General features: G+C 49.3%; 1 protein-coding gene across 1 annotated transcript; it reads left to right on the top strand.

The window, feature by feature from the left end:
• Nucleotides 1-11: 11 nt before the first annotated feature.
• LOC310699096 (uncharacterized protein) lies at nucleotides 12-27,971 on the top strand (the record flags this gene model as incomplete). Its single annotated transcript, XM_083520713.1, has 25 exons — nucleotides 12-57; nucleotides 797-1,207; nucleotides 2,087-2,321; nucleotides 3,930-4,147; nucleotides 5,147-5,335; nucleotides 6,878-7,062; nucleotides 10,195-10,387; nucleotides 10,992-11,146; nucleotides 12,195-12,301; nucleotides 12,999-13,123; nucleotides 14,023-14,367; nucleotides 14,896-15,041; nucleotides 16,225-16,303; nucleotides 16,869-17,087; nucleotides 18,072-18,215; nucleotides 19,950-20,116; nucleotides 20,602-20,714; nucleotides 21,518-21,636; nucleotides 21,820-21,980; nucleotides 22,328-22,440; nucleotides 23,208-23,332; nucleotides 23,748-23,966; nucleotides 25,003-25,107; nucleotides 26,444-26,533; nucleotides 27,747-27,971. 25 exons carry the CDS (start codon nucleotides 12-14, stop codon nucleotides 27,896-27,898), a joined length of 4,161 nt encoding a protein of 1,386 aa, XP_083376839.1. The 3' UTR covers nucleotides 27,899-27,971.

The following is a 27,971-nucleotide window of genomic DNA, read 5'->3' as shown; positions in this document are numbered from 1 at the left end:
ACCGTAACAGTATGATTTCGATTAACGATAACGATAAACATAACGGTAACGATAATGGTAACGGTAACAGTAACAATGTTATTAATTGTACTCTGCTCCAGCCACTCTGAGATCCAAGGAATTGCAAACCCCTAATTAGCAAATTCCTGATAAATTAGGTAGAAAGACTAGAGGAACAGACTATGCAAAGGGCTGGCAACAAACCTGTGAAGGACTGAGCTGACAGTTTGAGACAAAATCCCTCTCCAAAGGCTTTTATGGGAAATCTTGGAAGAAAGCCCTCACGTAGGGGGAAAGCTTTCATCCCCTTGAATTATAATTATAATTATTTAAATTATGCCACCCTTATATAAATTATATGCCACCCTTCATCAAGATCTCAGGGTGGTTTACAAGAGGCAATTCAAAAAAGGCATGCTCATTTTGATTTCAGAATCGGCATTTGGGGATCATACCTGTTTCGTAACTGCATAAAATCCTTCTGAAATATAAAAGAATCTGGATTTGGGGGACAAGTTTGGGAACCTCAGATTCCACATGTGAATTTTTGTAGGTCGCTGCCCCTCCCAATCCCTTTTGCCTCGGCAGGGGGTGGGGGGAGAGGCAGTGGCTGAGTGCTAGGGGGCTGATCCAAAAGGCGGGTGGGCTTCTTGTGGGATGGAGCCCTCCGAAACTTCCTCTCACAGGCTCTGAATGAAATGGGTGTTGGGAGTCCTTGAGTCGAGCTCCGCCAATAACAGCAGGCTCCTCCGCCTTCCCTTCCCTGGGCCTAATTTGCTCCCATCTCTGTTGCCAGATTTTTGTGGTCCGCCGGAGCCTGTGTACTTTCCCCTCCCTGGCGGGATAGGTCCGCACGCCACAGCTGACGTCACCTTCTCTTTCCCTGGTCATTCTTCTTGCACCCTGTCCTTGGCTGGCCTTCACACCGATGCCACTCATTTCCGTCTAAGCCTGGAATCCAATGCCACCCACGTGCGTGGCAGTGTCACCACAGATCTTGGCGGCTCTCTGGAGCGCAAGAACTTTTCTGCGGTGCCCTTTTCGCCTGGGCTGTTCAGCACATGGAGCCTCTTCACTTACCCTGATGGCCTCGCAAGCTTCTTGGACCACCAGGAGCATTTCCGTCTCTCCAGCACCCAAGACATTCCCTTTGCAAACCTCGGCTCCTTGAGGATTATAGGAGCAACTGTGGCCAACGCGTCTCTAGGTAGGTTGGGGTGGATTTTTTTTGGGGGGGGACACAAAGAAGAGTCCCCCTTGCTTTTGAACCAGCAGAAGGTGGGCAAACATTGATGTTTCTGTAAAGAGACATGGGGGGTCCCTGCAGCAAGCCCCTTCCACCTGGTTTCCTTGGAATTCATGTCAACAGAGGCCAATGAAGTTTCTGCACTGTCAGGTTCTCTCCTTGACATATATGTGCTAGCTGAGCATGATAGTCAGAAATCTGCAAGCAGTGCAACCTTTCCTTTGCATGTTGCAAGACTGCCAGCTTTTTCTTTCTATTTTTTTGCATGCACAGACACCATTTTCCATGCACAGACACCATCACCTCCAACAAGGGGGGGGGGGCAGTAGAACCAAACATGGTGTAGTGGTTAGAGTGTCAGGTTTTGGACCTGGGAGATCAGGGTTCTGCTCCCCACTCAGTCATGAAGCTCACTGGGTGACCTTGGAGTCAGTCGCAGCCTCTTAGCCTACCTTGCAGGCTCGTTGTAGGGATTGACTGAGGAGGGGGGGTGAACTATGGACTCCTTGGAGAAAAAGGTGGGAGATAAATGAAATAAATAAGCCTTTCTGCTAACTTGCTTGCATAAGAAAGCTGGAGAATCAGGTGGAGATCACCAACCTGGTGCCCAGAGATCTTGACTCAGTCGCAATTGGACCTGTGCCAGTCTCAAAGTGCGACTGACCTTCAGCCCACCCTCTCAATTGCCTCCAAGTCCACCACTGATTGTTTCCAGGAATAGCTGAAGGAGGGCAGGAAAAGGCTACAAAGGCTTTTTGTGCTTTCCCAGAGAATCTGCAAAGGAGGGTGCTCACATTGTTGGGTAAGTTCAGAGGCTGACCTCTTTGCCTTCCCTTCCAGAGTACCGCCTTTCTTTTGACCTACACTTCCCCAGCAGTGGCAGCAGCCTGCAGCTGGAAGATGCCATACGCCGCTACCTCAACAACTTCACCATCGGGCTGTGGGTTCGAAGTCAACCTGCTGCTGCTGCTGGCAACCGCAATATGTGCCTGGTCAGCTATGCGCTAAAGTGGAGGCAGCCAGAGTTTGCCCTCTTCCTCCTCTCCCCCTCTGGGCTGGAGTTCCACATCAAGGGGTAAGCAGGGGGTCCCTCCACTGGCAATGATGGTTTTAAATTATGCTTCCCTCCCAGCTTTTGGTCTTGGATGTGGTTTTGAGGTTTTATGACATTTTATATGGGGTTTCTATACTGTGTGTGTATAATGCTATATATTACATATCTCCACAATTCTATGATTCTATGTCCTTTGCTGCCGCTCTAACTTGGGCACCAAAATGTTTCGAGCTGGTGGCACAGCCCTCTCACCATCCCAGTTGCCAGGAAGCCACTAAGTTTCTTTGTACTCCAAATGTCCATTATGTGAGGGGGATAGCTCAGCTGGCAGAGCATGCGACCCTTAATCTCAAGGTCATAGGTTTGAGCCCCACATTAGGAAAAAGATTTCTGCACTGCAAGGGGTTGGACTAGATGACCCTCATGGTCCCTTCCAGCTCTATGATTCTATTATCCCAGTTCCCTGTATTCTTTGGGTGGGGGAGGGAGTCGTGTGCTTTAAATGTGCTTGATGTGGATGTGGCCTCAGTTAAGGAGAGTTTCATCAATGAGCCACCTACCAAGCAATTTACAGCAATTCCAAAATTATAATTTTTGACCTCATGACTATAAATGATGTGATCTGAACAAGCCAGGAAGCTGGCATGAAATGTATTCTTTGAAATGCATTTGCTGATTTATCTGCACACATCCCAGCCTGAGCATGGAAAGGTAAAAGTGATCCATGCGACGATCATCTCCAGGCTTGACTACTGTAATTCGCTCTATGCGGGGCTGCCCTTGAAGCTGTCCCAGAAACTCCAGCGGGTGCAGAATGCTGCAGCGAGGCTCCTCATGGGGTCTCTGCCATGGGAGCATATTCACCCAGTGCTTTTCCAGCTGCACTGGCTCCCGGTGGAGTACAGGGTCAGATTTAAGGTGCTGCTTTTGACCTTTAAAGTCCTTCACGGCCTAGGACCCTCGTACCTACGAGACCGCCTCACGGTATGCCACACGGAGAGCCTCAAGGTCCATAAATAGCAACACCCTAGTGGTCCCGGGCCCTAAGGAAGTTAGATTGCCTTCAACCAGAGCCAGGGCCTTTTCAACTCTGGCTCTGGTCTGGTGAAACGCTCTGCCTCATGAGACCAGGGCCCTGCAGGATCTGATTTCTTTCCGCAGGGCCTGTAAGACAGAGTTGTTCCGCCTGGCCTTTGGCTTGGAGCCAATTTGATTCCCTCCCTCTCTTCCTTTTTTCTTTTCCTTCTCCTCGTGCGATGAGGCTACATTTTAATATTTAATGTTTCAGTATTTTAATGCTGTATTTTAATTTTGTTTTTAAGTTGTAATCATTCAACTTGTTTTTATTATTGCTTGTAAGCCGCTCTGAGCCCGGCCTTGGCTGGGGAGGGTGGGGTATAAATAAAAGTTGTTGTTGTTGTTGTTGTTGTTGTTGTTGTTGTTGTTGTTGTTAAAAGGAGAACCCAGATAGCTCAGTTGTTAGAGCATGAGACTCTTAATCTTAGGGTTGTGGGTTTGAGCCCAATAATGGGCAAAATATTCCTGCACTGCAGAGGGTTGGACTAGCTGACCCTTGCTGTCCATTCCACTTCTATGATTCTATCACTTCTTCCCGGTTTCTCTTTGCAGGTCAGTGATGTTCAGCGGCACCCAGGGCTCCTTTATGGATGGATCCTGGCACCATGTGGCCGTCTCGGTCTCCAGCGCTCCTGGCTACCCGTCCTTCAAGGTCTTCGTGGATGGATTTCTCTGGGAGCCCCACTTCGCTGAGAGTAGCAGCTTCCTGAGGAAGGGGCTCTCCCTTGGGGGGAAGCTGACAATTGGACAGCTAGAAGTGGGCAGCAGAGGTAAGTCCCTCCTTTGCACAGAGGCTGTAGGCTTGCCCTGTGGCTGTAGTATAGAAACCCCATATAAAATGTCATAAAACCTCAAAACCACATCTGCAGATGACACCAAACTGGGAGGGGTGGCTAACACCCCCAGAGGACAGGATCACACTTCAAAACGACCTTAACAGATTAGAGAACTGGGCCAAAACAAACAAGATGAACTTTAACAGGGAGAAATGTAAAGTATTGCACTTGGGCAAAAAAAATGAGAGGCACAAAAACAAGATGGGTAACACCTGGCTTGAGAGCAGTACATGCGATCTAGGAGTCTTGGTTGACCACAAACTTGACATGAGCCAACAGTGTGACGTGGCAGCTAAAAAAGCCAATGCAATTCTGGGCTGCATCAATAGGAGTATAGCATCTAGATCAAGGGAAGTAATAGTGCCACTGTATTCTGCTCTGGTCAGACCTTACCTGGAGTACTGTGTCCAGTTCTGGGCACCACAGTTCAAAAAGGACACTGACAAACTGGAACGTGTCCAGAGGAGGGCAACCAAAATGGTCAAAGGCCTGGAAACGATGCCTTATGAGGGACGGCTAAGGGAGCTGGGCATGTTTAGCCTGGAGAAGAGGAGCCATGTTCAAATATATAAAAGGATGTCACATAGAGGAGGGAGAAAGGTTGTTTTCTGCTGCTCCAGAGAAGCGGACACGGAGCAATGGATCCAAACTACAAGAAAGAAGATTCCACCTAAACATTAGGAAGAACTTCCTGACAGTAAGAGCTGTTTGCCAGTGGAATTTGCTGCCAAGGAGTGTGGTGGAGTCTCCTACTTTGGAGGTCTTTAAGCAGAGGCTTGACAACCATATGTCAGGAGTGCTCTGATGGTGTTTCCTGCTTGGCAGGGGGTTGGACTCGATGGCCCTTGTGGTCTATTCAAACTCTATGATTCTATGATTCTATGATTCTAAGGGGCTCTTACCACATCCCTGCATGTTGGGGCTGCATTGTAGGGACCAGCCTCTTTGTGGGTGACCTGAGTGAAGTCAACCTGTGGGACCGAGCCTTGCCCGAGGTTTCCATAAAGCAGCTGGCAGCCTCAAGGACTCGGTGGAAGTTCCCTGGGAACGTGGTGAGCTGGAGCACACTGGTAGCAAAGAAGCCTTCCTCTGTGCAAATCAGCACTGCAAGCCAAGACCCAGGTAAGTGGGCTGGTGCAGCCAGATATATAAGCTAATCGCCAAATGGCACCTTAAACCTAAGTTACAGTCGCCGCAATGGAATGTCTAGGCACCAACTCCCCCCCAATGAATATTGCTCTTTTGTTTTTGTTGTTATCATTTCTATACCGCTTTATATTTTAAAGGAAAAATCTCAAAGCGGTTGGCAACACATTAAAACATCCCATCAAACAATTCAGAATAAAACAAATTCAAGCACCTAGGGGAATATTTCAGAACCTTTCAGTGACATTTAGCTTTCCCTATACTTGTCGACCAACTTAATTAAAAGAGCTGCTTCATAGCAGAAGTAAATCTAGGAAGCCAGTGTGCTGTAGTGGTGAGAGTGTCAAAACAGGACCTTGGGAGAACAGGGTTCAGATTCCCAGCCAGCCAGCCATGAAGCTCATTGAGTAACCTTGGAGTCAGTCGCAGCCTCTTAACCTACCTCACAGGGTTGTTGTAGGCAATGACTGAGGAGGGAGTGAACCATGGAGTCCTTGGAGGAAACGGTGGGCTATAAATACAATAAATAAGCTCTTCTACCTACCTGCTTGGGACGCGGGTGGCGCTGTGGTCTAAACCACCGAGCCTAGGGCTTGCTGATCAGAAGGTTGGCGGTTCGAATCCCTGCGACAGGGTGAGCTCCTGTTGTTCGGTTCCAGCTTCTGCCCACCTAGCAATTCGAAAGCACATCAAAGTTCAAGTAGATAAATAGGTACCACTCCAGCAGGAAGGTAAATGGCGTTTCTGTGCGCTGCTCTGGTTTCGCCAGAAGTGGCTTAGTCATGCTGTCCACATGACCCAGATAAACTGTCTGCGGACAAACGCCAGCTCCCTTGGCCTATAGAGCGAGATGAGCACACAACCCCAGAGTCGTCCACAACTGGACCTAACTGTCAGGGTATCTTTACCTTTACCTTTACCTACCTGCTTAAGAAAGAAGGGCCAACCAGATGGAGAGGTAGTTGCCAACCTGGCATCCAGAGATTGCCACATGGTCGCAACTGGACCTGTGCCAGTCACAAAACGTGCCTGGCGCCTGGCGAATTTAAAACACTGGATGAAGCCCAGGAACAAAGGGGGGGGTGAGGGCAGGCAGCAGCTTGGGCTACTAAGGGGACAGTGTGATGTCACCATGTGACCTTCATCTCGGGTTATGGGAAGCAGCTTTTAGCTCCTGTGAGACATGGGCTCCGGACTGAGAGGAGATATGAAAGCTATCTTCAAATATCTCAAGGGCAGTCACATGGAAGGTGGAGCAAGCTTTGTTTTCTCCCACTCCGGAGGGTAGGGCTCAAAGCAATGGCTATGAGTTACAAGAAAGGAGATCCCGACTAAGCATTCTGTCATAAGGAGTGCTCAACAGTGGAATGGACTTCATCTGAAGGTGGTAGACTCTCCTTCCTTGAATGTTTTTAAGCAGAGGTTGGATGCTTGAATTGAGATTCCTACATTGCAGGGGGTTGGGCTAGATGACCCTCGGGGTCCCTTCCAACTCTATGATTCTGTGATTCACCACAGGCACTGTCTTCGTGTGGTTTGGGTTCCTTCGGCTCAGAGGCAAACAGTCAGCCCTGTGCACCGATCCAGAGCAGTCCCTGGTCTATATTGAGCTTGCGCTGGACCAGCGCCTCAAATGTGCTTTCTGGGGGCTGCAGCCAAATGGTCGACTCCGCAACATCGCAGACCCTCCTTCCTGTCTTCAGGTAAATGGAACTGGCACTCCCTCTCCTGAATGACGTCAGGGGATAAACTCTTTGATAGTGGTGGAGTGAGGGGTGCAGGAGGAATCGGCCACCCTATTTATTTATTTATTTGCATTCTATGACTGCTTTTAATCTCAGTCGTCTCTTTCCAGTCTCTCAAATCTACAGGGAAAAAGCTTTTTTTATGATATTGGTTAATTTGAAGTGGTTGCTAGATCACAGCAACTCCTTTTCCAGTTTTTATTTATGTTCTTACTAAATTTTTCTTAAGTCACAGTAGAACACACAAAGAGTCTCTGTTTTCACATCACTGAATCGTTCCAACAAAGCAATATGTTGTAGGCAATAAGGGGTCACCCAGACTGCTTTCGATTCACACCCCTTAAAGCAGCTTAAATGTATACAAGCTTCTTTTTAGGAGCTGATTGGTTCTCTCTCTCTCACACACACACACATTTATTTCCCCTCCGCTCCTGAGAAAAATGAATAGGAAGACAAGCAGGGGGCGGGGTCCTTTGCAGGGGGTGCCAACACCCCAAATGCGTTAGGGAAAGAAATGCAAGACTCCGGGAGTAGCTTGATAGTGCTTCAAAACAACCTGCTCTGGGATAGTTCAGGGTCATGGTTTTGAGCCCCATGGTGGGCCAAATAATCTTGCAAAACAGAGCATTGGAATACAGTGGCACCTTGATTCTCGAACGGCTTATTTGTTGAACAAATCAGCTCCCAAATGCTGCAAACCCGGAAGTAAATGTTCTGGTTTGCGAACGTTTTAAAGGAAGTCAACTGCAGCTTCCGCTTGGGGGAAGGAAGCTCCTGCAGCCAATCAGAAGCCGCGCCTTGGTTTTCGAATGGTTTCAGGAGCTGAACAGACTTTCGGAACGGATTAAGTTCAACAACCAAGGTACCACTACTGATGAGCCTTGTGGTCCCTTCCAGCTCCACATTCTATGATTCTATGTACCTTTGGGGGGGAAAACCCCACTGGCTCTTCTGCTTATTTTCCAGCCTGAACCTGAGGAGACGGACGGGGCAGCAGGAGATTCCTCACCCTGATGCTGGGGGGGCCCCTCTTGGCTAAGTCCTGGGGTGTTGCTCATGCATTTCAAAAAAACACCAATTAATTAATTACATTGATATACCCTGCTTCATCCGAAGATCTCAGGGCAGTTCAAAAGATTAAAGAACAGGATAAAAGCACAAATAAACTGAACAGAAACAAAACAAAACAAAAACAGCCTTTAAAACACATTTAAAAGGCTGTAGAATATTAATCAGCCCACAATGTTATTTTTGTTTGTTTTTTAAAAAAGATATTTATTAAGATTTTCAAAATATTACAAAAAAGAAAAAAAGAAAAAAGAAAAATAGTTAAAAACAATTCAGTCTTTCAATCACTTATCTTTCATTTGCTTATTTCCCGGACCTCCTCACGCCTCCCTTTTCTGTATTCCAATTCAATTTGTTAGTTCAGCAAATCCCTCCCCTCTTTGTTTATCCTAGTCTTCAATCTTAAAATATTGTAACATTAGATTTTTACCTATTAACAGTCCATTTTCTCATATTCCCTTATAACATTACCGCTAGAAACCACCACAATGTTATTTTTGGAAAGGTGAAGACTCACTGCACAGATATACATAAAAGGTCAGTGTTGTTGTTGTTGTTTAAATGCAACACAATGTTTTAAAAATGCAACAGCCCATTGAGTGCAGACTCGCTGACCAACCATTTGACTTGGTGGCAGGTAGCCTCAGTGGCAAAGGCAGTCTCTCTTCCCCTCACACCAGCTGTATACTCACCATACTTCATTTAAAACACCCCCGTTTCAAAAGGGTGCTGGGAATTGTAGCTTTGTGAGGGCTGAGCTACAGTTCCCAAGATTATTTAAAGGAAGGAGATGAGCATCAGGGATATGGCACACATGCAGCCACCAGCACTGCCGGTTTGAAGCCAGCTTGGAACAGCATCCACTGCCCTGCATTTCCCAGCTCTAGAAATTGCATTTTTGTGTGAGTGCTGCTATTTTCTTTTAGGTGTTCCTTGTCCCTTTCACAGAAAAACTACTTGCTTAGGAGTCATGAGAGTTAAATAGATTTAAGTCTGTAGTTTCGGGGTGACATCTCAAGGCAGTTTTTAAATGTTTGATTGTTTTGCTGTGTTTTTATATTCTGTTGGAAGTTGCCCGGAGTAGCTGGGACAACTCAATCTGATGGGTGGTGTAAAAATAATAAAATTATTACTAAATTATTATTACAAAGAAAGGAGCTCTAATTCCTGTGGGGTATCTCTGTGTGAGTTCTTGTGCCAGCTTGCCGATGAGCTCAGTTGTTTCTGGGGTTTCCCCCTTCAATAATTAGTTTTCAGTTACAATAATCCAATGGTAGCCTCATTATAACAATGCCAAGTTATAATGAACCCCAGTCATTCAGATGCCAAATTATATACCATATTTTTTGCTCTATAAGACTCACTTTTTCCCTCCTAAAAAGTAAGGGGAAATGTGTGTGCATCTTATGGAGCGAATGCAGGCTGCACAGCTATCCCAGAAGCCAGAACAGCACGAGGGATCGCTGCTTTCGCTGCACAGCGATCCCTCTTGCTGTTCTGGCTTCTGAGATTCAGAATATTTTTTTTCTTGTTTTCCTCCTCCAAAAACTAGGTGCGCCTTGTGGTCTGGTGTGTCTTATGGAGCGAAAAATACAGTAATTTAGGAGGCCTCCCATGTGCTAGAATTGATGGTTTGATGATTTACTTTGTTTCTGCGTTCCAAAATCTTATTGATCTCAATTCCATTCCATTCAAAATAACACTCCCTTATACAACAACTGCAATATTAACGGCATCCGTTCATCTTGACACATTAAATGATTAACAAATCTGTAGGTGAAGCACTCAAACTATATCCTTATTCCTTCTGTGTGTGACAATTATTCTGTCCATTGTGTTCCTTCCTGTCCGGTTAGCTCAGTTGTTAAAAGTGTGATGCTAATAATGCCAAGATTATGGGTTTGATCCCCGTACAGGTTCATATTCCTGCATTGCAGGGGGTTGGACTAGATGATCCAATGGGTCCCTTCCAACTCTCTGATTCTGTGATTCATGCAGGCTTCTCCCCTGTTCTCTGTGCAGGTGGCACCAGGCGGAGTCTCCTTGTTGAGCAGTTCAGACTGTTCCACGGACACCAAGAGCTCCTTTCGCCTCTTACCGGACCAGCGTCTGCAGAATCTGCACTTGGGGTTCTGCGTGTTTCAAGGAGTCATTCACACCAAGCTCTACCTGGGGAAGTGCACCCCACAGGCATTGTATTTTGTGCTGGATCGGGGTGTGTTCTTTAAAAAGTATACTTGCCCCTCCCTTCCTCCAAGGAGCTCAGGGCAGGAGACTCCTCCCTCCCCTTTCACATTTTATCTTCACCACAACCCTGCATGGTAGGAGGCTTGGGTGAGGCAGAATGACTGATACAACACCTGATGCTTCGTTGGGGCCCATCTCACACAGCCAACAGTTTGGACTGCTTCATTTTGCTGTGGGGAGGGGTGAGCTGTGATGAGCCCAGCTGGTGTGTGTGCAAAAGGAAGCCTGATGTGTTTGTTAGCAGACTTTGCAGGTTGTGTGAATTAGATTGGCGTAATCACTTACAGTTTCTGGAGTTCAAAGGCTTTATTCATGCAAGAACTATTTATAGGTTGGGCGGAGATGAGAGAAAGGCATTTGTCAGGAGAGAATAACAACAAAATAGCTCAGGGTTAAGGGGCAGAGTAAACAGAGGCTACAAGCAAGTGCTGACTAGATTGTTAGACAAACAGTGCCTTGTATGGTTTAAAGTAACACATGTACTGTATTAGCTGGAAATTCAGTGAGAAGGAAATGTATTTGTTTTTCTCCAACGGTGTGCACATCATGCTCTTTGCCATTTCTTCCTGCAGATGTGTACTGCCCCCAGTCCAGGGCCTGGAGATCCAGGAAGGACAAATGCCTCTTCCTTGTCTTGGATGCGGCCCTTGAGTGGAGCCAGGCCCTGAAGTTCTGCCAGAGGTTCCACGGTGGGAGCCTGGCCACGCTGAGCAGCCCACAAGATCTGGTGAGCAGTTGCTCTGGTCTGTGCACAGGGAGTATCTGAAATGGCACCCAGGGTTGCCAAGAGTCATTTGGGCCCCAGGGAAGAAAAAACAAATGGGGCCCCCACCCAGCAAGGGCTGGCCAGCTAAAAGTATTTACACAGGATATAAAATAAATTTGTAATCTCATTTTTATGTTAATAATAAACATGATAACATTTGCTTGAATTCATTTCATTCTGGATTGGATGTTTATTTTTATTTTTTTAAAAAATATATTAGGAATTTCAATTTCAATAACAATTTATCAAAAATACATCATCCTCATTTCCCCCCTCCCCTAAAAAGAAAAAGAACCCCCCCCCCAGACTTCCCTCAGCTCCTCTCTCTGGTTTCTCAGCATATGCTATTCTCTTCATATTGTAAAATGTTAAAGATCCTTAATTAATCTATCAATATGTTACCAATAAAAAAATGTGTATGTTCATTCAAAACCTGCCAAGGAGTCCAGTTCATTTTGTTGTTTCTTTAAGTACTTTGTAAAAGGTTCCCATTCTTCTTTAAAGTCACAGTTATCCTTATCACGTAGTTTGTGTGTCAATTTCGTCAGTTCCGCGTAATCCATCAGTTTCTCTTGCGACAATTCTTTGGTCGGGATTTCCTCATGTTTGATTGGCTGTTTAAATGTGTTGCCAACCACTTTGAGATTTCATTTAAAATATAAAGTCGTATATAAATGAAATGAATAATAATAATGACAATAATAACAATAAATCCCACTGGGGGGAAATCTGGTGCCATTGCGGCGACTGTAAATTAGGTTTATATCAATTGAGTCTCTAACACTGATCACTCTGCCTCATGATAGGGCCGGCCCTACGTAGGTAATGGTGCTGGGCTTCCCAGTCTAGGCTCTTTGCGCTCCTCCCAGCATCTTCTTGGCACTCAGGCCTCTCCACCCTGCTGTCTCTGGTGGCTTTGCACAGTTTGCATCCTTTGGGGTGCGCTGACCGGCAAGATAACCCACTGTGTGACTGGCGAAGGAGAATGACCTTCTGCGTTCCTCCACAGGTCTGGCTGCAGAAAGAGCTGGAGGTGAGTGTCTGGACTGGGCTTCGCAGTGGCAGAGGCTTGTGGCATTGGGCCAATGGGGCACCCTTCAACAAAGCCTTGCGGCGGTAAGTAAGAACCCCTGAGAAAGAGACTGTGGGGTGGGATGGGTGGATTGGGGCCATTTGTCTATTAAGACGGCAATCCTGTGCACACCTGCTTAGAAGTGCATCTCACGGAACTTAATAAGAACCACTTCTGAATAATCAGTCAATAAATAATAGAAGCAGCTGTAGTGCAGAGATTGAACACACTCGCTGCCAAGTCATCTTGCCATCCGTACAAGAACCCAGTAAGGTTGGCCACTATCATTGTCACCATATTCCATGTGGGGGAAGGTATGGGGAGAGGCTGCAGCTGGGAGAAAGTTAGTTTATCATAAGCAACTTTCAAAGGAGTTCTATTTTTATTTAATTACTTTTTATTATTGTATTGTATGTTGAAAAGTCTCAACCCCCAAAAAAAATTATCAAAGGAGTTTGAGGTCTCCTAAGGAGCTGTTCAGGTCCTGAAGGTCTGATAGAGAAACGTTCAGAGGAGCTGTTTCATTCACCAGGCTTATTTTTGCCTGGATCTAGCACTTGCAAGTCTTGAACAACTTGCTTTGATTTCCAAGAAGGTTGTCTGAGAAACATGGGACTGAAGCCAAGCCAAGGGGACGAGATGTAAAAGTGAGCACCTCAAAAGGGCACAAGTCAGCAGGCCTGCCAGGCGCCGTCTCTGGCTTCCCTCACCCTCACCCTCTCTCATTCTCTTTGGGGCCAGCTTTGTTCTCTCACAGGGTCCCTCGGACATAGAAACCTGCATGCTGGCCCTGAGCTCCGGCTTCCTGAAGGCTGAGCCGTGCCACAGGCCTCACCGCTGGATATGCCAGGCCTCCCACCAGAGTGGTAAGCAGAGCTGCTTTGGGCTGCAGACATTTTTCATTTCATAGAATCCTAGAGTTGGAAGGGACCCCGAAGGTCATCCAGTCTAACCCCCTGCAACACAGCTGTGCCATACAGAGATCGAACCTGCAACCTTGGCATTAGCAGCACCACACTCTAACCAGCTGAGCTATCCAGGCTGAGTTTTCATTTTGGTATTTATGGGGCATTCCTGAATTGCAGGGGGTTCGACTAAATAATAATAACAACAACAACAACAACAACAATTTTTATTTATACCCTGCCCTCCCCAGCCAGAGCCAGGCTCAGGGCGGCTAACACCAATAAAATCACAATAAAAACATAATAGGGGAAAGAGAGAGGGATTTTTTTTTTTTTAATACAGGTTAAAATGCAATTTAAAATGCAGCCTCATTTTAGAATAGCCGATGAATCAAGACCATAAGGGGAGGGAAACATAAGGGTCGGACTGAGTCCAAACCAAAGGCCAGGCGGAACAGCTCTGTCTTGCAGGCCCTGTGGAAAGATGTCAAGTCCTGCAGGGCCCTAGTCTCTTGTGACAGAGTGTTCCACCATGTCGGGGCCAGTGCTGAAAAGTCCTTGGCCCTAGTTGAAACCAATCTAACCTCCTTGAGGCTCGGGACCTCCAAAGTGTTGTCATTTGTGGACCTTACGGTACTCCGTGAGGCATACCAGGAGAGGCGGTCCCGTAGGTACGTGGGTCCTAGGCCGCATAGGGCTTTAAAGGTCAAAACCAGCACCTTAAACCTGACCCTGTACTCCACCGGGAACCAGTGCAGTTGGTAAAGCACTGGATGAATGTGATCCACGGCAAGGACCCCGTAAGGAGCCCTCGTGGTCCCTTCCAACCCCACAATTCTATGATTCTCCCCTCCCCTCAGGCTCCTACATGACCTTCCCTGAGAAGTCCTTCTATGGTGCGCCCTCCTTGGACCTGAGCTTCCCTTCGCTGGAGGCTGCCAAGCGGCAGTGCTCTGCCTTGGGCACGGGGTGTGACGCCGTGGTCAGCTCCGCAGGGGGCCACCGCCTTGCCAGGGGGACACGCCTTGTGGCCCTGGAAGACCCTGACGCCAGTTCGGCTGCTGCCGTGCATGTCAAGACGAGCTGCCGGCCCGGCTTCTCTGGGCAGGACTGCCAGTCAATGTGCCCCCGGTGTGAGCCAGGCCTGAGCTGCAACCCGCTGACGGGCCTCTGCGATGGATTCCTGCGCTACAGGGAGGCAGCCGGTATGTGCATCTCAAAGCAGTGGGCTAATGGGGATCTCCTCTGCGCCGTCCCTAATGCAGCCACCCTCAATCCCATGCAAAAAAGGTCACATTTGGAGAAACAGGGTTAAACCAGTTGTGGCACTGGCTCCAACCGCCAGCCCTGGAGCCCTGAGAGGGAGGAGGGCTAGTGGCCTCGTTTGGCACCATGGAGCCCTTCAGACCTTCTGCTGCCCCCCCCCCCTCATAACCACCCTTGCCACCTGTTTGCTCCCTTGCCCCAGTGCAAATGGAATTGCAGCTGCCTTCAAGCTTGTAGCTCTTCCAGAATAATAATAATATTTTTTATTTATACCCCGCCCTCCCCAGCCAAGGCCGGGCTCAGAGCGGCTTGCCAGGAAGCATCACGCCTTCTGACTTAAAAACCCTGCTCCTGAGTGCCAGGAGCCAGGGGGCACCCTGCAGTTACTTGGTGCACAAGGGTGTGTGGTTGGCGAGTAACCCCCTGGCACCGCGGTCAGCTAGTAATGGTCAAACCCCTTTCCCTAGCGGCGTATGCCTCTCTGAAGTGCCTGCCCCTGGAAGACTGGGTGTTTGAGCATGGAGCCTGCGTGTCCTTGGAGCGCTACAGCAGGCAGGACGAAGCAGCCTCTGCTTGCCAGAGGTACCTGGGTGCTACCGTGCAGAAGGTCAAGGTGAGATGGGGTCCCTGCTGGAGGCTGGGGGTGGGGGAGGAGGTAGGTTCTGGTGAACTTCTCACATTGGAACCACCATAATTTGACTTGACTAGAGTTGAGAGGGACCCCAATAACCATGGAATGGTTGTGCTAATGCCAACCTCCTGGAGATGGGCTGTGGGAAGGGGTCCTGGAGGGGTCCTTCTAGGAAAAAGGTGCCGGTACTCTGGGTAATTGCCCTGGGTGCAAAATTTCCTCAGGGCCAGGAAAAACAAATACATGTAAAACAATTACATGATTTACTGGAACTTCATTGAGATCTTGGTATATAGTAAAGGTAAAGGGACCCCTGACTGTTAGGTTCAGTCGTGGCCGACTCTGGGGTTGTGGTGCTCATCTCACTTTATTGGCCGAGGGAGCCGGCGTACAGCTTCTGGGTCATGTGACCAGCATGACTAAGCCACTTCTGGCGAACCAGAGCAGCGCACAGAAACGCCGTTTACCTTCCCGCCAGAGTGGTACCTATTTATCTACTTGCACTTTGACGTGCTTTCGAACTGCTAGGTGGGCAGGAGCTGGGACCGAGCAACGGGAGCTCACCCCATCGCGGGAATTCGAACCGCTGACCTTCTGATCAGCAAGTCCTAGGCTCTGTGGTTTAACCCACAGTGCCACCTGCGTCCCTATCTTGGTATATAGAGATGCATTATAAATAACTTGCTGTATTATGCATGCCTATTTTTACCACAGGGGTAACACTGTCCAGCATTTTGCCAGGACCTGGGCTCGCATCTCCTTTCCCAAGCCCAGGAGGCATTTGCCCAGCTTAGGGAAGAAGGCACAATGCTCTAAGGGGGTCTGCCCGGCTTTGGGAAGGAGGCAGCAGAGCTCCAGAATCCTGTCGCAGCCTCCTGCCTCCTTGGGAAAGGAGGCGTGATGCTCTGAGGGGTCCAAGAGCCCTCCCTCCTCCTCCCCTCCAAAAAGGTGATGGCTTTGTGTACCATTGTGTCCCACCAGAAAAAAGCACTGATCCTGGGACAGGCAAAGTACTTTGAACCTGACATGCCTGATCTCTCCCGGAACCTCCCCTGGTCTTGCCCCAACCAACCTGGCCAGGGATCAAGGGGGTGATGATGGGAGCCCAGCAACATCTGACTGCCCCACAGGCTGAGCTGCCCTCCCCTTTCTTTCTTTTTTTCAGGCCAGGGCTGGCTTTGCTGGTGGCGAAAGAGGAGGCTCAGAGCCAGGCAGCTTCCGTTGGGCTTGCCAGCGACCTGAAGGTGGGAGTATTCTCTGGGGAGAAAATATGATGATGAGAATTTATTAAATTTGTATACCGCAGGTCTCAGGGCGGTTCTCAACATAAAATCACAATATACAAAATAAAAACAAGAACAACCCAATATTCCCACTGGCTCCCCAATACATTTTAAAAGGGCTTTGGATGTCAGCCAGCCAAAGGCCTGGTTAAGGAGGAACATTTTTGCCTGGCACCTAAGTCCCCACTCAATCTGTCTTTGATGCACTGAGGGGCTTAATGCCAACGTATCCTTATAGCGGAGAGGTGGGGAATGTTAGGGGTCTTTTGCCCTTTGTCACACTTCAGGGGATGCCCTCAGGGGCTGAGTTCCAGGCTGCATACACACCTTATATTTAAAGCACATTATCCAATGTACCCTGGGATCTGCATGTTGTTAAGGGTGCTGGGGGGTTCTAGCTCTGTGAGGGGTAAACTACAGTCCCCAGTTTTCGGGTGGAGGAAATGTGCCTTAAGTCGCCTTGTTCTGTACATTGCCAGGAAGAGCTTTCACTTTATTTCTCCCGCTTCATGGCATCCCCACACAGATGTGGACCTGCCATCTTTCAGGGAGAAGCTGCTCCTTCCTCAGCAGGGCTCGGCCCCCCAGCAGAGGCGAGCGTCGCTGCAGGAAGCCAAGGACGCCTGCTACCTGCAGAAGGAGGGCTGCACGGGGCTGCTGAGACTTAGCGGGGCCTATTACCTGGTGGCAGGGATGGTGTTGGTGGACAGCCCTGGCTCGGACGCCATCCTCTACGTGAAGGCAGGTGAGTGGCTGCTTCTGCTGCATTTGAGATGCAGGAGGACAGGGAGGAGGTTGGGAAGGGGGAATAGTAGTGGGTTGGTAGATCGGGGGCTGGAACACCTTCCTCCCTTCATTTCAGGGATGCCCCTGAACACTGCACAGCCCAGCAAGGTGCTTTAAATGTGTCTTGTGGTGGCAGGTTAAAGGCCAACTCAGTGTATGACAGTCTGAGTTTGTGTGGATTAGAAGCCCCTTTGTCAATGGATTTCAGGAGCCTCTCCCAGAATAAATTCATGCCTGTCTTACTGCCCTTTGACCCATCCTACCTGGGCTGAGGAATGTTTGAAGGTTCAGCTACATGAGAAGACAGGAGACGTCTCCCATTCTGCCTCTGCCTGTGCCCTGTTTCCAAGAGTGGCCAGTCAGATGCTTCCAGGGAGCCCCCAATGAGGACTGGGGGGCAATTTTATTATTTACTGCTTATTTATTTCAGCCCAAGAGGCTTCCAGTTAAAACAAGGCAGTCCCTGCAGGCTTACAATCTAAAAATCATGACAGACACACACAAGGGGAAAGGGGCAGGGAGGGGAGAGAGAAGCAGCCCTTCTCTGATGGTCTTCAGAGGCTGACTTGAAAGAGAGATCCCACTCTGGTGTCAATAAAAGCTTAAGATTTGCTGGAGAGGACCAAAGACCTGGTGGCCAAACACATCACACAAGGCACGAAGGCAGCCCTAACCCCACCTGGCCAGTACTGAGACTTTCCTCCCTAGTCCAGTGCTGAGAGAGGCTTCCTTGTTGAGGCTGGCCATTCCTCCTGTGTATTGGTGTGTGCCTGTGCCACCAGGTTCAAAGGCTGAGCTTCAAGGCTGCAGGATCTGACCCCTGACACCTCCAGTGACTTCTGCAGGGCCTCCAGCAGACATCCAGAGTATTGTGAGGCCAGTCAGAGGGGCTGGTGTCTCCAGGTAGCTCACTGCCTTAACCGACAACTCTCTGTCCTTGCAGCCTGCTCCCCCAGCTTCTGTGGGGATGGGTGCCGGCGGCGCTGCTCTCCGTGCTTGAGCACATCGACCTACAACCCCCTGACGGGCCAATGCGATGGGCGCCACCTGCGCTGCGTCCGTCGCTTCACCCCCTCATGCCTTCATGGTAAATTTGGGGGGCGGGGCGGAATATGAGTGACATAAAAATGCTGCAGCAGGACTGAGTGAGGCCTTGTTGGCATATGACACCTGTGCTCAGAGATCTGCCCTGGTTGCTGATTTGCTCCTGTACCGAGTTCAAGGTGTTGCCATTTGCATATAAAGCCCATGGCAACTTGGGACCAGTTTACCTACGAGATTGTGGGATTACATGTGCCTATCAACTGCTTAAAAGGTAAAGGGACCCCTGACCATTAGGTCCAGTCATGACCGACTTGGCATAATTGGCATTGCTACAGGTGCCACAGATACACTTTGTTATAGCGGTGTGGGGGTGTGTACAATTTGACAACAAAACATACAAATTCTATAGCAAAACCAAAAATAACATCAAATTGACCTCCCCTCCCCCTCTCATCTGTGGTTTTTTCATTTTATCTTTACTGCTGCATATCCAAACCAATACCTTATTATTTATTTTCTCTAATAATTTCCTTGAGTTATCTTTACTGCTCATTTTACATTAACCTTGCTAATGTTTTAAATTGTTTACAATTTTTAAAAAAAATACTCAGTAAATTTCCCCCAGTCTTAGTTGAATTTCTTTCTTCCTGGTTCCTTACTCCTCCCATCGAAGTTTAGCCATCTCCACCAAGCACCTACACTTTGGAACTCACTGCCTATTGAGGTCAAGCAGGCGCCTTCACTGTACTCTTTTCAGCACCTGCTAAAAACATCCTTGTTTAGGCAACCCTAGCTGTAGCCTTTTTTAATCCATGGGTTGGAATAATTGTTGCACCCGAACAGAGACAAAAGGAGCCAAACGACACCAAGGGGTTAATCCAGAGAAAGAGCGTTTTATTCTGCCATGGGGGGGGGGGCAGAGGCACCTGTGTGATTCAGTTCACAAAAGACAGGCCACACCGAAAACATTTTACAAGCAGGTTTTATCCTTTTTCCAAACCCCTTTTTTCCTCTCCCCCTTCACAGATTCTTACATAGAAATGTTGCTTTTCGTTCTCTAACTCTGTTCCCGGAAGTATGTTGCAAATCAATGTACCAGGACAAGGTTATCTTGGATCTGGGAAGCGAAAAGCTTTTCTGTTCTCAGCTCTGAGTTGTTACAGCGTTTTTGTTACAGAGAGGACTGCTTAGCTCGTGCTTTTTGTCTTGGAGGAATATGCAGTTTTTAAAATGCGTACGCCGAGGCCTGGCTGGGGGGGGGGGGAATTCACAAACAGTTTTTAGGGCTTTCTGGGGTAACCCTAACTGTACCCCTTCATAGCCAGGTGTTTGGAAAGTGGATGTGAATTTCTGTCTGTTTTAGTACTTTAACTTCTGTATGTTTAAAAGTATTATTGTTAATTTTCTTGATGTTACTGTTTTATTTTTGGGTAAGCCACTTTGAAGTGTGTGGCTTTTTTTAAAAAAAAACAGTGTATCTTTTTTTAATGAAATAAATAAGTACAAGGCAGGCCTTTTTTTGCTGCATGAACTCCCACTGTTGGACGCATTTCTTTAGCTTAATCATTTACGCTCATCTTTTCTGTTAATAAAATAAGCCAAGTGGCTTTGTGATAAAAGGGAAAGTCAACATAGAAAAACAAAACAATACATCATTGGAAATAACAACATCGTCAAGAGGCAGCGCTACAACTTCACAGAGAACAGGCAGTCTGGCAGGTTAGAGTCAGGGTCACGTTGCGAAGCTACTACTGCTCTGCCTGTGGTTGTTTTCCAGGTTTGGTGAGCTCCAGATGTCCACATGCTCCTGACTGGTGGTTCTGGGATGGTCACTGCTATTACGTGGAGGAGCACAGCAGCAAGAACTGGCAGGGGGCAAAAGCCACCTGCCAGACATATGGAAAAGACGTGGGCCTCCTGACCCTCAGCAGTGCCAAGGAAAAGGCAGGTTGGGAGCTAGTCATGCTCCCAGGTGGCATGGCTGGCGCTCCATGCTTCACTGTGGGGGAGCTGCCAGGAAGCTTGCGTGGCCCAGTTCAAGGCCAGTATATGAAGCCCTAAATGACTTGGGCCCATGTACCTTCCCCATTGCCAACCGTCTTGGACTCTGTAAAATCAGTAGGTGAGGCCTATTCAGGGATGTTACTACAGGGCCTTTTCAGTGGTGGCTCCCATTTTGTGGAGTGCCCTCCTCACTACTGACTTTTAGGAGGAAATTTCCAAGCATTCCTGTTTGCCAGGCATTTGACGGCTGAAGGACAATGTTCCTGGCAACCAACCCTCAGATCACTGGGCGGGAGAACATTTCCCACTTTTGGGAGGCTGTTCTAACTCTTTATAGGTGTTTATACCTACAAACATTTTGTTTCAATATATGAACTATGAAGCACATTGCTGCTGCCAGAGAGCTGAATGTTCTCCCCCTTCAGGCCTGGATAGCAGCCATGGTGCAGAAGAACAGCTGGACGGGGCTGAATGATGTCAATAGAGACGGGACTTGGACATGGGCAGAGGGCCGAGCAGCCAACCTCTCTTCTCCCTGGTGAGTGTTTTGGGGGCAGGTGGCTGCCTTCAAGCAGACATGGGCAACCAGACCAGCATTGACAGGAAAGACTCCCTCTATGCTGGGCCAAGGATTGAACCCGGGACCTCCAGCCGGCGTGGCCTGTCCTGTTTCGCTGCCTGAGGCAAAGCATGAAGGTGCTACCCATGCTGTCCCCAATTACTGGGGTGTGTGGCTATGGCTTCTGGGTTTTGTCAAGGTCTTGCGAGCATCCCATGAGATCACGTGCTGTTCTTGCAAGATCACCCTGGAAGCTGCAGCTGCAGCTGCTTCTCTTCGATTCAGTGGAGACAGTGGTGGTGGTGGGATTCACACCCATGGAGGGGCCCCTTGGATTCTGTCACCTGAGGCAGCTACCTCTGTCTGTCTCATGGAGGGGCTGGCCCTGTTCTACAGGCAGAGCAGGTGCTTCATCACTGACAGAGGGGCTCCCTTGATATATTGGCCCTCTGGCAACCAGCTTATCCAGCAAACTTGAATCACAGAATCGTAGAGTTGGAAGGGACCCCAAGGGACATCTAGTCCAACCCTTATGCAGCTTCTGAAGGAGCGTCTTTGTCTAGGGAGACTGAGGAGGGACAGTGATCATCTCCCTGCATCTCCTGCCACCACACTGTCAGAACTGCACCCCCAGCTTGCAAGGCTTAGCACCTCATTCCAGGTCCCGATTGTCCTTCCTTCTCTGTCTGGCATGTGACTTTGGCTTCCTTGGCACCTGCCATTCCTTGTCGAGAAGTTGGTGGTCCCAGCCACGTGTGACCCATTTTTGCTTCCCTCGCTAGGTTGGCGGACACACAACTTGCTACCGGGGGCTGCCTGGAGATTGGGCTGCAGGGAGAGGGGCAGGTGGCTGCATCCTCCTGCTCCGAGCTCAAGCCATGGGTGTGCGAGGGGCCACTGGGTAAGTGCTTGGCAGGACTTTGGAAGGGGACAATGTCATCAGGTCCCAATGCTCTCACCTGGCTCTCTTGGCCAGAGAGCCTCTGCTCCACTGAATGGACTTTGGGAATGATGGACTATGGTCATAATCAGGGAAAGCAGCTTGGGCCTCATTCTGGATAATATCCCCCTGCCTCCTCCTCAGCACCCCGGAGTTCCTGTCCGACAGAGCCTGGGTGGAGCCACTGGAATGGCAGCTGCTACTTCTGGGACCCCTCCTTGGCCAGCGGGTGGCAAGAGGCCCTGCATGCCTGCCGGAGATTCAAGAATACAGAACTGCTGCACCTGACCTCTCCGCAAGAGAAGGTATGGCTTTTCCGTACCAGCATCTCTCCAGAAGCACAGGGCCCCTCATGATGACCTCTGATGGCATGCAGCCCATGGAGTTGGGCTGCAGTTTTCAGAAGACGGCTCCCTCACTGGTTTTCCCCTCAGCCTGCAATCAGGGGCCAAGTGGTGCTTGCCCTAGGGAAGCCGGAGCCCTCTCCTTCCTTGATATTGACCTTTCTGGAGAACCCTGTGCCACCCTGTAGGTGCCCAACTCCCCCACCCCTCTCCATGCAGGGAGGCAGGTGAAAGGTCAACTGAGGCATCATGGGATGGTTGCCTTCTTTCCACCCACCCTGAGGTTGCGGTTGCCATGTTTGTTCCAGGACTGGGTCCGCTCAAACTTTGGAGGCTCCTTCTGGACGGGCTTGAATGACCTGAAGGAGGAATCCGTCTTCCGGTGGACAACACAGGAGCCCCTCAACGAGCAGATGGCACAGTGAGCACCTGGGTGGCTCCTCCAGGGCCCTTTCCCCCTAGATATGAGTGCCCTGTGGATGAAGGGTGCTGGGGAAGGTCATGCCCCACCAAGCTTGAAGTAGATCAGCTCAGACATCCCCCCAACAATGTCATTATTTTGTAATAGAAAATAGCTCAGCTTAATCCAAAATGACCCAGTCGGCATTGCGATGACTGGAAACATGCGATGGGATCCAATCCCAACCCAACTCCCGTGGGCCTCCTCCCTTATCCACCAGAGCGTCAGTGGCTGGCAAAACTGCATTTTCCATTCCTCCTTGTACCTGGTGTGCTGTATAGCCAGCCTGCATCCCTTCTGTCTGTCTGTCTGTCTGTCTCTCTTTCTCCCTCCCCTCTGCCTGCTGCCACTATCAGTGTAGCAACCAATGAACAATGGGGCTGGAAGGAACATAGTTTGAAGGACTGTTGTTGGATGAGAGCTTAGGGGAAGGAGGGAAGGAAGTGAACACTGCCCTAGTTCAGATGAGAATTGGGAGGGTAATGGTGTTCATCTCATATTCGAGGAAAGCATTGCATTTTGAACCAGGAAATATGAGATGTGGCAATACCTCCGATGATGAATTGAATTTATATGCCCTAGAGTGCTGGCATCCTATTTGAGAGCATTTGCAAAATTCCTTTTGGAGGGAGCTCTTGTAACACACACACACACACACACACACACACACACACACACACACAGAACACAAACAAGCCTCTTCCTTTTGCTTTTGTGTGTGGGGAAAGGTACCTGAAGGATGATATGGCTGATGGGGGCCTGAAGGACTGTGTGTGGTTTGACTCATCAACGGGGCTTCTCAGCGATGCCAGCTGCAAGGAGGAGAAGCCCTTCCTGTGCAAATGTAGCGAAGGTAATTTGTTTATTTGTTGAATTTGTGAGCTGCTTTATCTTGCCCAGGGTAACCCAAAGCTTCTTACAACCAACCCCACCCTCCTTCCCTGAGGAGGGAGCACACAATCCCCATCGCTCTTTCTGAATGCTGAAACCAGGCCCCTCCCATGCACATGCCCTTTTTGAAAACTACCTGAGACCCTGGAGCCTGGCTGTTATTTTTACTTGTTGGTTATGATGGTCTTTTCTTCTGCTCTGCTCTTTCACTGTGCTTTTATGTGAGTCACTTTTGGGGGTTGTTTTGGGGATGAAAAGCCGCATTCGAATGCATCCGCAAATAAATAATTTTGCAACATGCCATGTAAACAGGCTCTGTTGGTGGTTTTAATTGTGGAGCATTAGCTAAGCTGGCCACACCATGTTTCCCTTCCCAGCAGCCACAGAATGGTTTGATGAGCAACCTGGCCATGGCGTGGCAGGAGAGCCGTCCGTGCTGTACCCCTCCGCTGAGAGCCTGGAGCAAGCGAAGCAGGAATGCCTGATGGAGCACAGCGTGTGTGCCGCCGTCCTCCAAACAGGGACTGGCTTCTATCTGATAAGCTCCACAGATAGCATTGTCGCCAAGCCAGATTCAACGCTTTACAGGTGGACCAGTAAGTGGGTCTTGCGTAGGGACGGGAAGAGAACCCTCTTTGTGTCTTCTGCCTGAAGGACGTGATGGTTCCTCCTTGCAGAGGAGTGGAGCTTACAGGTGTAGTGGCAGTGCACTTCTCTCCAGGGAGAAGGAGGTCTCCTTGGGGGCTTTCAGAAGGATCTCTCAAGCCCCTGTGAGCAGCAGGGATGCTGGACTAGATCTTGCCTAGATCAGCAGGGCTCTTCTTATGTCCTTGTGAGAGAAAGGCATCACCAAAGTGTAATTCTGAACCATGATTTACCTTGGAGTCAGCACTGCCTGCCCAGGGGCAGAGTGCCACCCCCAGCGATCTGCAACATGCCTGCATCCTGGCTGCTCCGGTGAGGAGCACATGCCCCAGGTCATCCAGGTCTGCAATGCAAAGGCCTTAGGGTCTGTCCAAACTGGGGTTAATGCAGATCGTGAACCACTCACGCCTACTTTATTCCCCCCTCATCCACGTGGGGGCTCTCCTCCAACATCTCCTCCCTAAATCGAGAGATTCCTTGTGCTTTGAAAATCCAAACAGGAGAGCTGCATGGGTTGCATTAAGCCCAGGAATGGACAGCCCTTTGTCGAGAGCTGCTTCCATGTGCAAGACATGAAACTGGTGTAGCTTTCCCTGTTGATTAAAGGAAGAACTTCATCTGCTGGACTTCTGTGCATCATGCTGATGTGAAAGAACAGCGGGGAAGCAATGGGGGGAAAGTGTCAAGCCAGCTGCAGTCAGTAGGCCAGCCTAAAAGGCGAAGCCACTGTCCATCTCGGCCTTCTTTCTCTGCCCTCATTGGCTTGCCTGAGAGCCAAGTTGAAATAACAACAGAAACAGTTGCTCAAGTCAGGTGTTTGATGAGAACATCTTGCTGGCTTTTAATGCTGTGTGTTATGTCGCGAAGCCCCAGAAACGTGGTTGCTTGGAGGAGAGAGCTGTGTGATGTCAGCTGCTTCTGGGGCCACCATGCCCTTCCCTCTCATGCCTGAGCCCTGCTGCACTCATTTGCTCTGTTTCCTTTCAGTCTGTGCAGAGGGCTTCAGCGGCCCCTCCTGTCATAGGGCCTCGGCACCCCCACCACGACCTGCCTGCGACTGCAGCGGCCAATTCCAGACAACGGCTGAGAAAGGTGAGGGAGCCGGCAGTCATTGTCACAGAGCCTCTCTTGGGGAGCAGCAGTGGCTCAAGAAACTCATTTTTTGTGGCCTGTGCCAACATTCCAGTGGGTTACATAGCATGGCTGGCAGGCTGTGGCCACTTAGGAGTGCACAAGTACCTGCTCAGTTGCTGAGCACCAAACCTGGATGAATGTGGTTCACCCTAGCAGCAGTGTGTGTGTGTGTGTGTGTGAGAGAGAGAGAGAGAGAGAGAGAGAGAGCGCACACATCTTAGTCATACATACCTGTGTGTAGCTACTTCCAGCAGGACATCCTGTTCCTGCCAGCTGTCCTGGGCAACCCCAGTGACAGAAACCTGCTTGTTGCAGAGGCGGGTGGGGACAGCGGGCACAGAGAAGTCTGTTTACTTTCCTGATGGAACAGGTTCCTATGCTTTCCTTTTGACGTGGCATAGCTGCAATCCAATCCCTGCTTACCTGAGAGTACCTTCCGTTGAATTCAACAGGACTCATTTCTGAGTAGACATGGTTAGTATGGTGCTGTTAAACATGATCTGCCCTCTCACACTGGAGGTGACAAATTTCTTCCCCCTTCTCCTGGATTGTTTGCTCGGTCTCCCCCCCCCCAGCCCCTTCCTATCCTGGTCTGCTTTCTTTTCCTCTTGAGAACGGTGCCATCAGAAGGTTAGCCTGATGCTATGCTGGGCCCTTCAAAATGGGAGGGGGGCAATATGTCTTCACTGAGTCATGGAGAAACAGGGGTAGAGGAAGGTCTAAGTGGGGTGGGTGGAAATACAGACTTGCATTTTTGAGGCAGCAGCAATTGCATTTCTTAGATAACTTATTCAGGAAGCAAATTCGCTCCTTCGGTTAACAACGAATGACTTCAGTGGACTCTCTTGCGCCTGGTGTGTGATGCTAGCCAGTCCTTAGATCTTCTTGAGAATGGAACTTTCTGACCCAGCCTTCAGCCCTGTACATCTGGGGCTTGGCTCTGCTACTTCAGCAATGATGGAAAGCCACAGGCTGAGATGCTTGGGGGTGGGAGAGGCATTCCAGAGCTGTGGGGCAGCCCCTTCCCTAGCCCTTGGAGGGTGTTTTCACCAGAGTCTGGCACTGTCCAGTCCTCCTACCATGTGTACTGACCCCACCATTTCCTGGTTCTGCCATCCTTCCTTTGCACAGAGTATGGGTTTTGCAGTGTGTGTGGGGGGGAGTTGACTTAAACCAGTTTACACTGGTGGTAGCATAGGCATTTGCATAGTTACATCCTGCTGAGTAGGAAGAGGAGGCGGTGAGTCTGAGGTTTTGCCTGAGACAAATAACTAAGGGGCCTTTCTTGTTGCAGTCTGTGGTGTCCCAGTGCAGACGTGTGTGGAGGACTGCCAGCAAATGACAACCTGGAGCAATTGCTCTCTCTGTCTGCCTGCCTGTACTGGTAAGCAAAGAGCCCCTGTCCCGTGAGCTGGGTTGGGAGCACATGGGCAAACCCTCCGCATTCTCTGGGTCCTCAGTCTCTGGGCATAGATTTCCAAGGATAACAGCTTTCTTTCTTAAAACAATATCCCTGGTGTGTTATTCCTTGGCATGGCATGGCGTAAATAGTCCTGCATATCCTTACAAGCCACTTTGCAGGACCTCAATCTTTCTGCAAGGTAAACAAAATAAAAATAAACATTGCAAAGCCCAAGCTCCCCACTGAAGCAGAGCTGCTTGCCAGACCTTGGCTTCTTTGCATATGGAGAGGTATTTTGCTAAACCTGCCTGAGCCACTGAAAACCGGCCTTACCAGGCTTCATTCTTCTTCATTTATTTGATTTGTGTATTTGTACACTTTACTGGCTGTGCTGGCAAGCTGAGCAGAGGTCCATGGCCTGTTGTTTACAGTAGGATCCCAATGGATGCAATGTTAAGTGTTGTTGAATTTGGGCCTGGTGATGTGGAGAGGGTGAAGCACTCAGGGGCCTCTGGCAGCCGGTACCTCTTATTTGGGTGGGTGGGGGACACTACAGGTGGCCAGGCTGTGTCTTGTGGCCACTAGTACAGCACAAGTCCAGTGACACTAGATCCATACACTGGCTGCCCAGTTCCTTAAACTGCGAGGCTCCTTGCCACTTACCTGTTGATGGGGCTCGTGGGCTAGTTCCTTGCTAGTTTCGTCTGACTGGTTGCTGGCTGCTTCCTTTTTTTCCAGAGCACCAGCCCTAAAAGTTAGGATTGTGCTTTGTATCAGCAGCTCCACCTCCTGCCCCTGCCACGCCCCTCCTCTTTAGTTGTATGTTTAACAAATGTATATCCTGCCTTTCCTCCCAAAGATGGCCAGGGTGGCAGCGAGTAACAAAACATTACCAAAAACCTTTCAAAACATTTTAAAATCCTTCCAGTGCAGAGGCAGACTGGAAAAAGTCTCAAACTGAAAGTCTTGTTGGAAGAGGAAGGTCTTCAGCAGAGATGGTACTTCCCCTATGCTGCCTCTCCCAGCAAGGAGCCCTCTTTGGGTAGCTGAAATGCTTCTTCAGCTGACAGCTTTGCGCTGGCAGGAAGGGGTCCAGCACAGGACCCTCCTCCCTCTTCAGGTTGGCCTGGGCTTGGAGAAGTCAGCAGGTATGGAACCAGCCACCCAGTGTGCTCTCTTTTCCTCTACCCCACAGACGTGACCCTGATGAGCGGCCTAGATCCTGAGGAGCTGGCCCTCATCACCATGGTCCAGTACAAAGTGCTGCACTCCCTCAACCTCACCGCAGAAGATGAAAGGGACCGGGGAAACTCCTCCAAAATCATCTATGATGCCAAATACCCATGATGCTGTTTCCGCATCCTGGAGGAAGGAAGGAAGGAAGGAAGGAAGGAAGGAAGGAAGGAAGGAAGGAAGGAAG

The sequence above is a fragment of the Podarcis liolepis genome, assembly GCF_965112155.1.
Source record: "Podarcis liolepis genome assembly, contig: HAP1_SCAFFOLD_105, whole genome shotgun sequence".
Classification (NCBI taxonomy): domain Eukaryota; kingdom Metazoa; phylum Chordata; class Lepidosauria; order Squamata; family Lacertidae; genus Podarcis; species Podarcis liolepis.
This window is presented reverse-complemented; position numbering and strand designations above follow the sequence as displayed.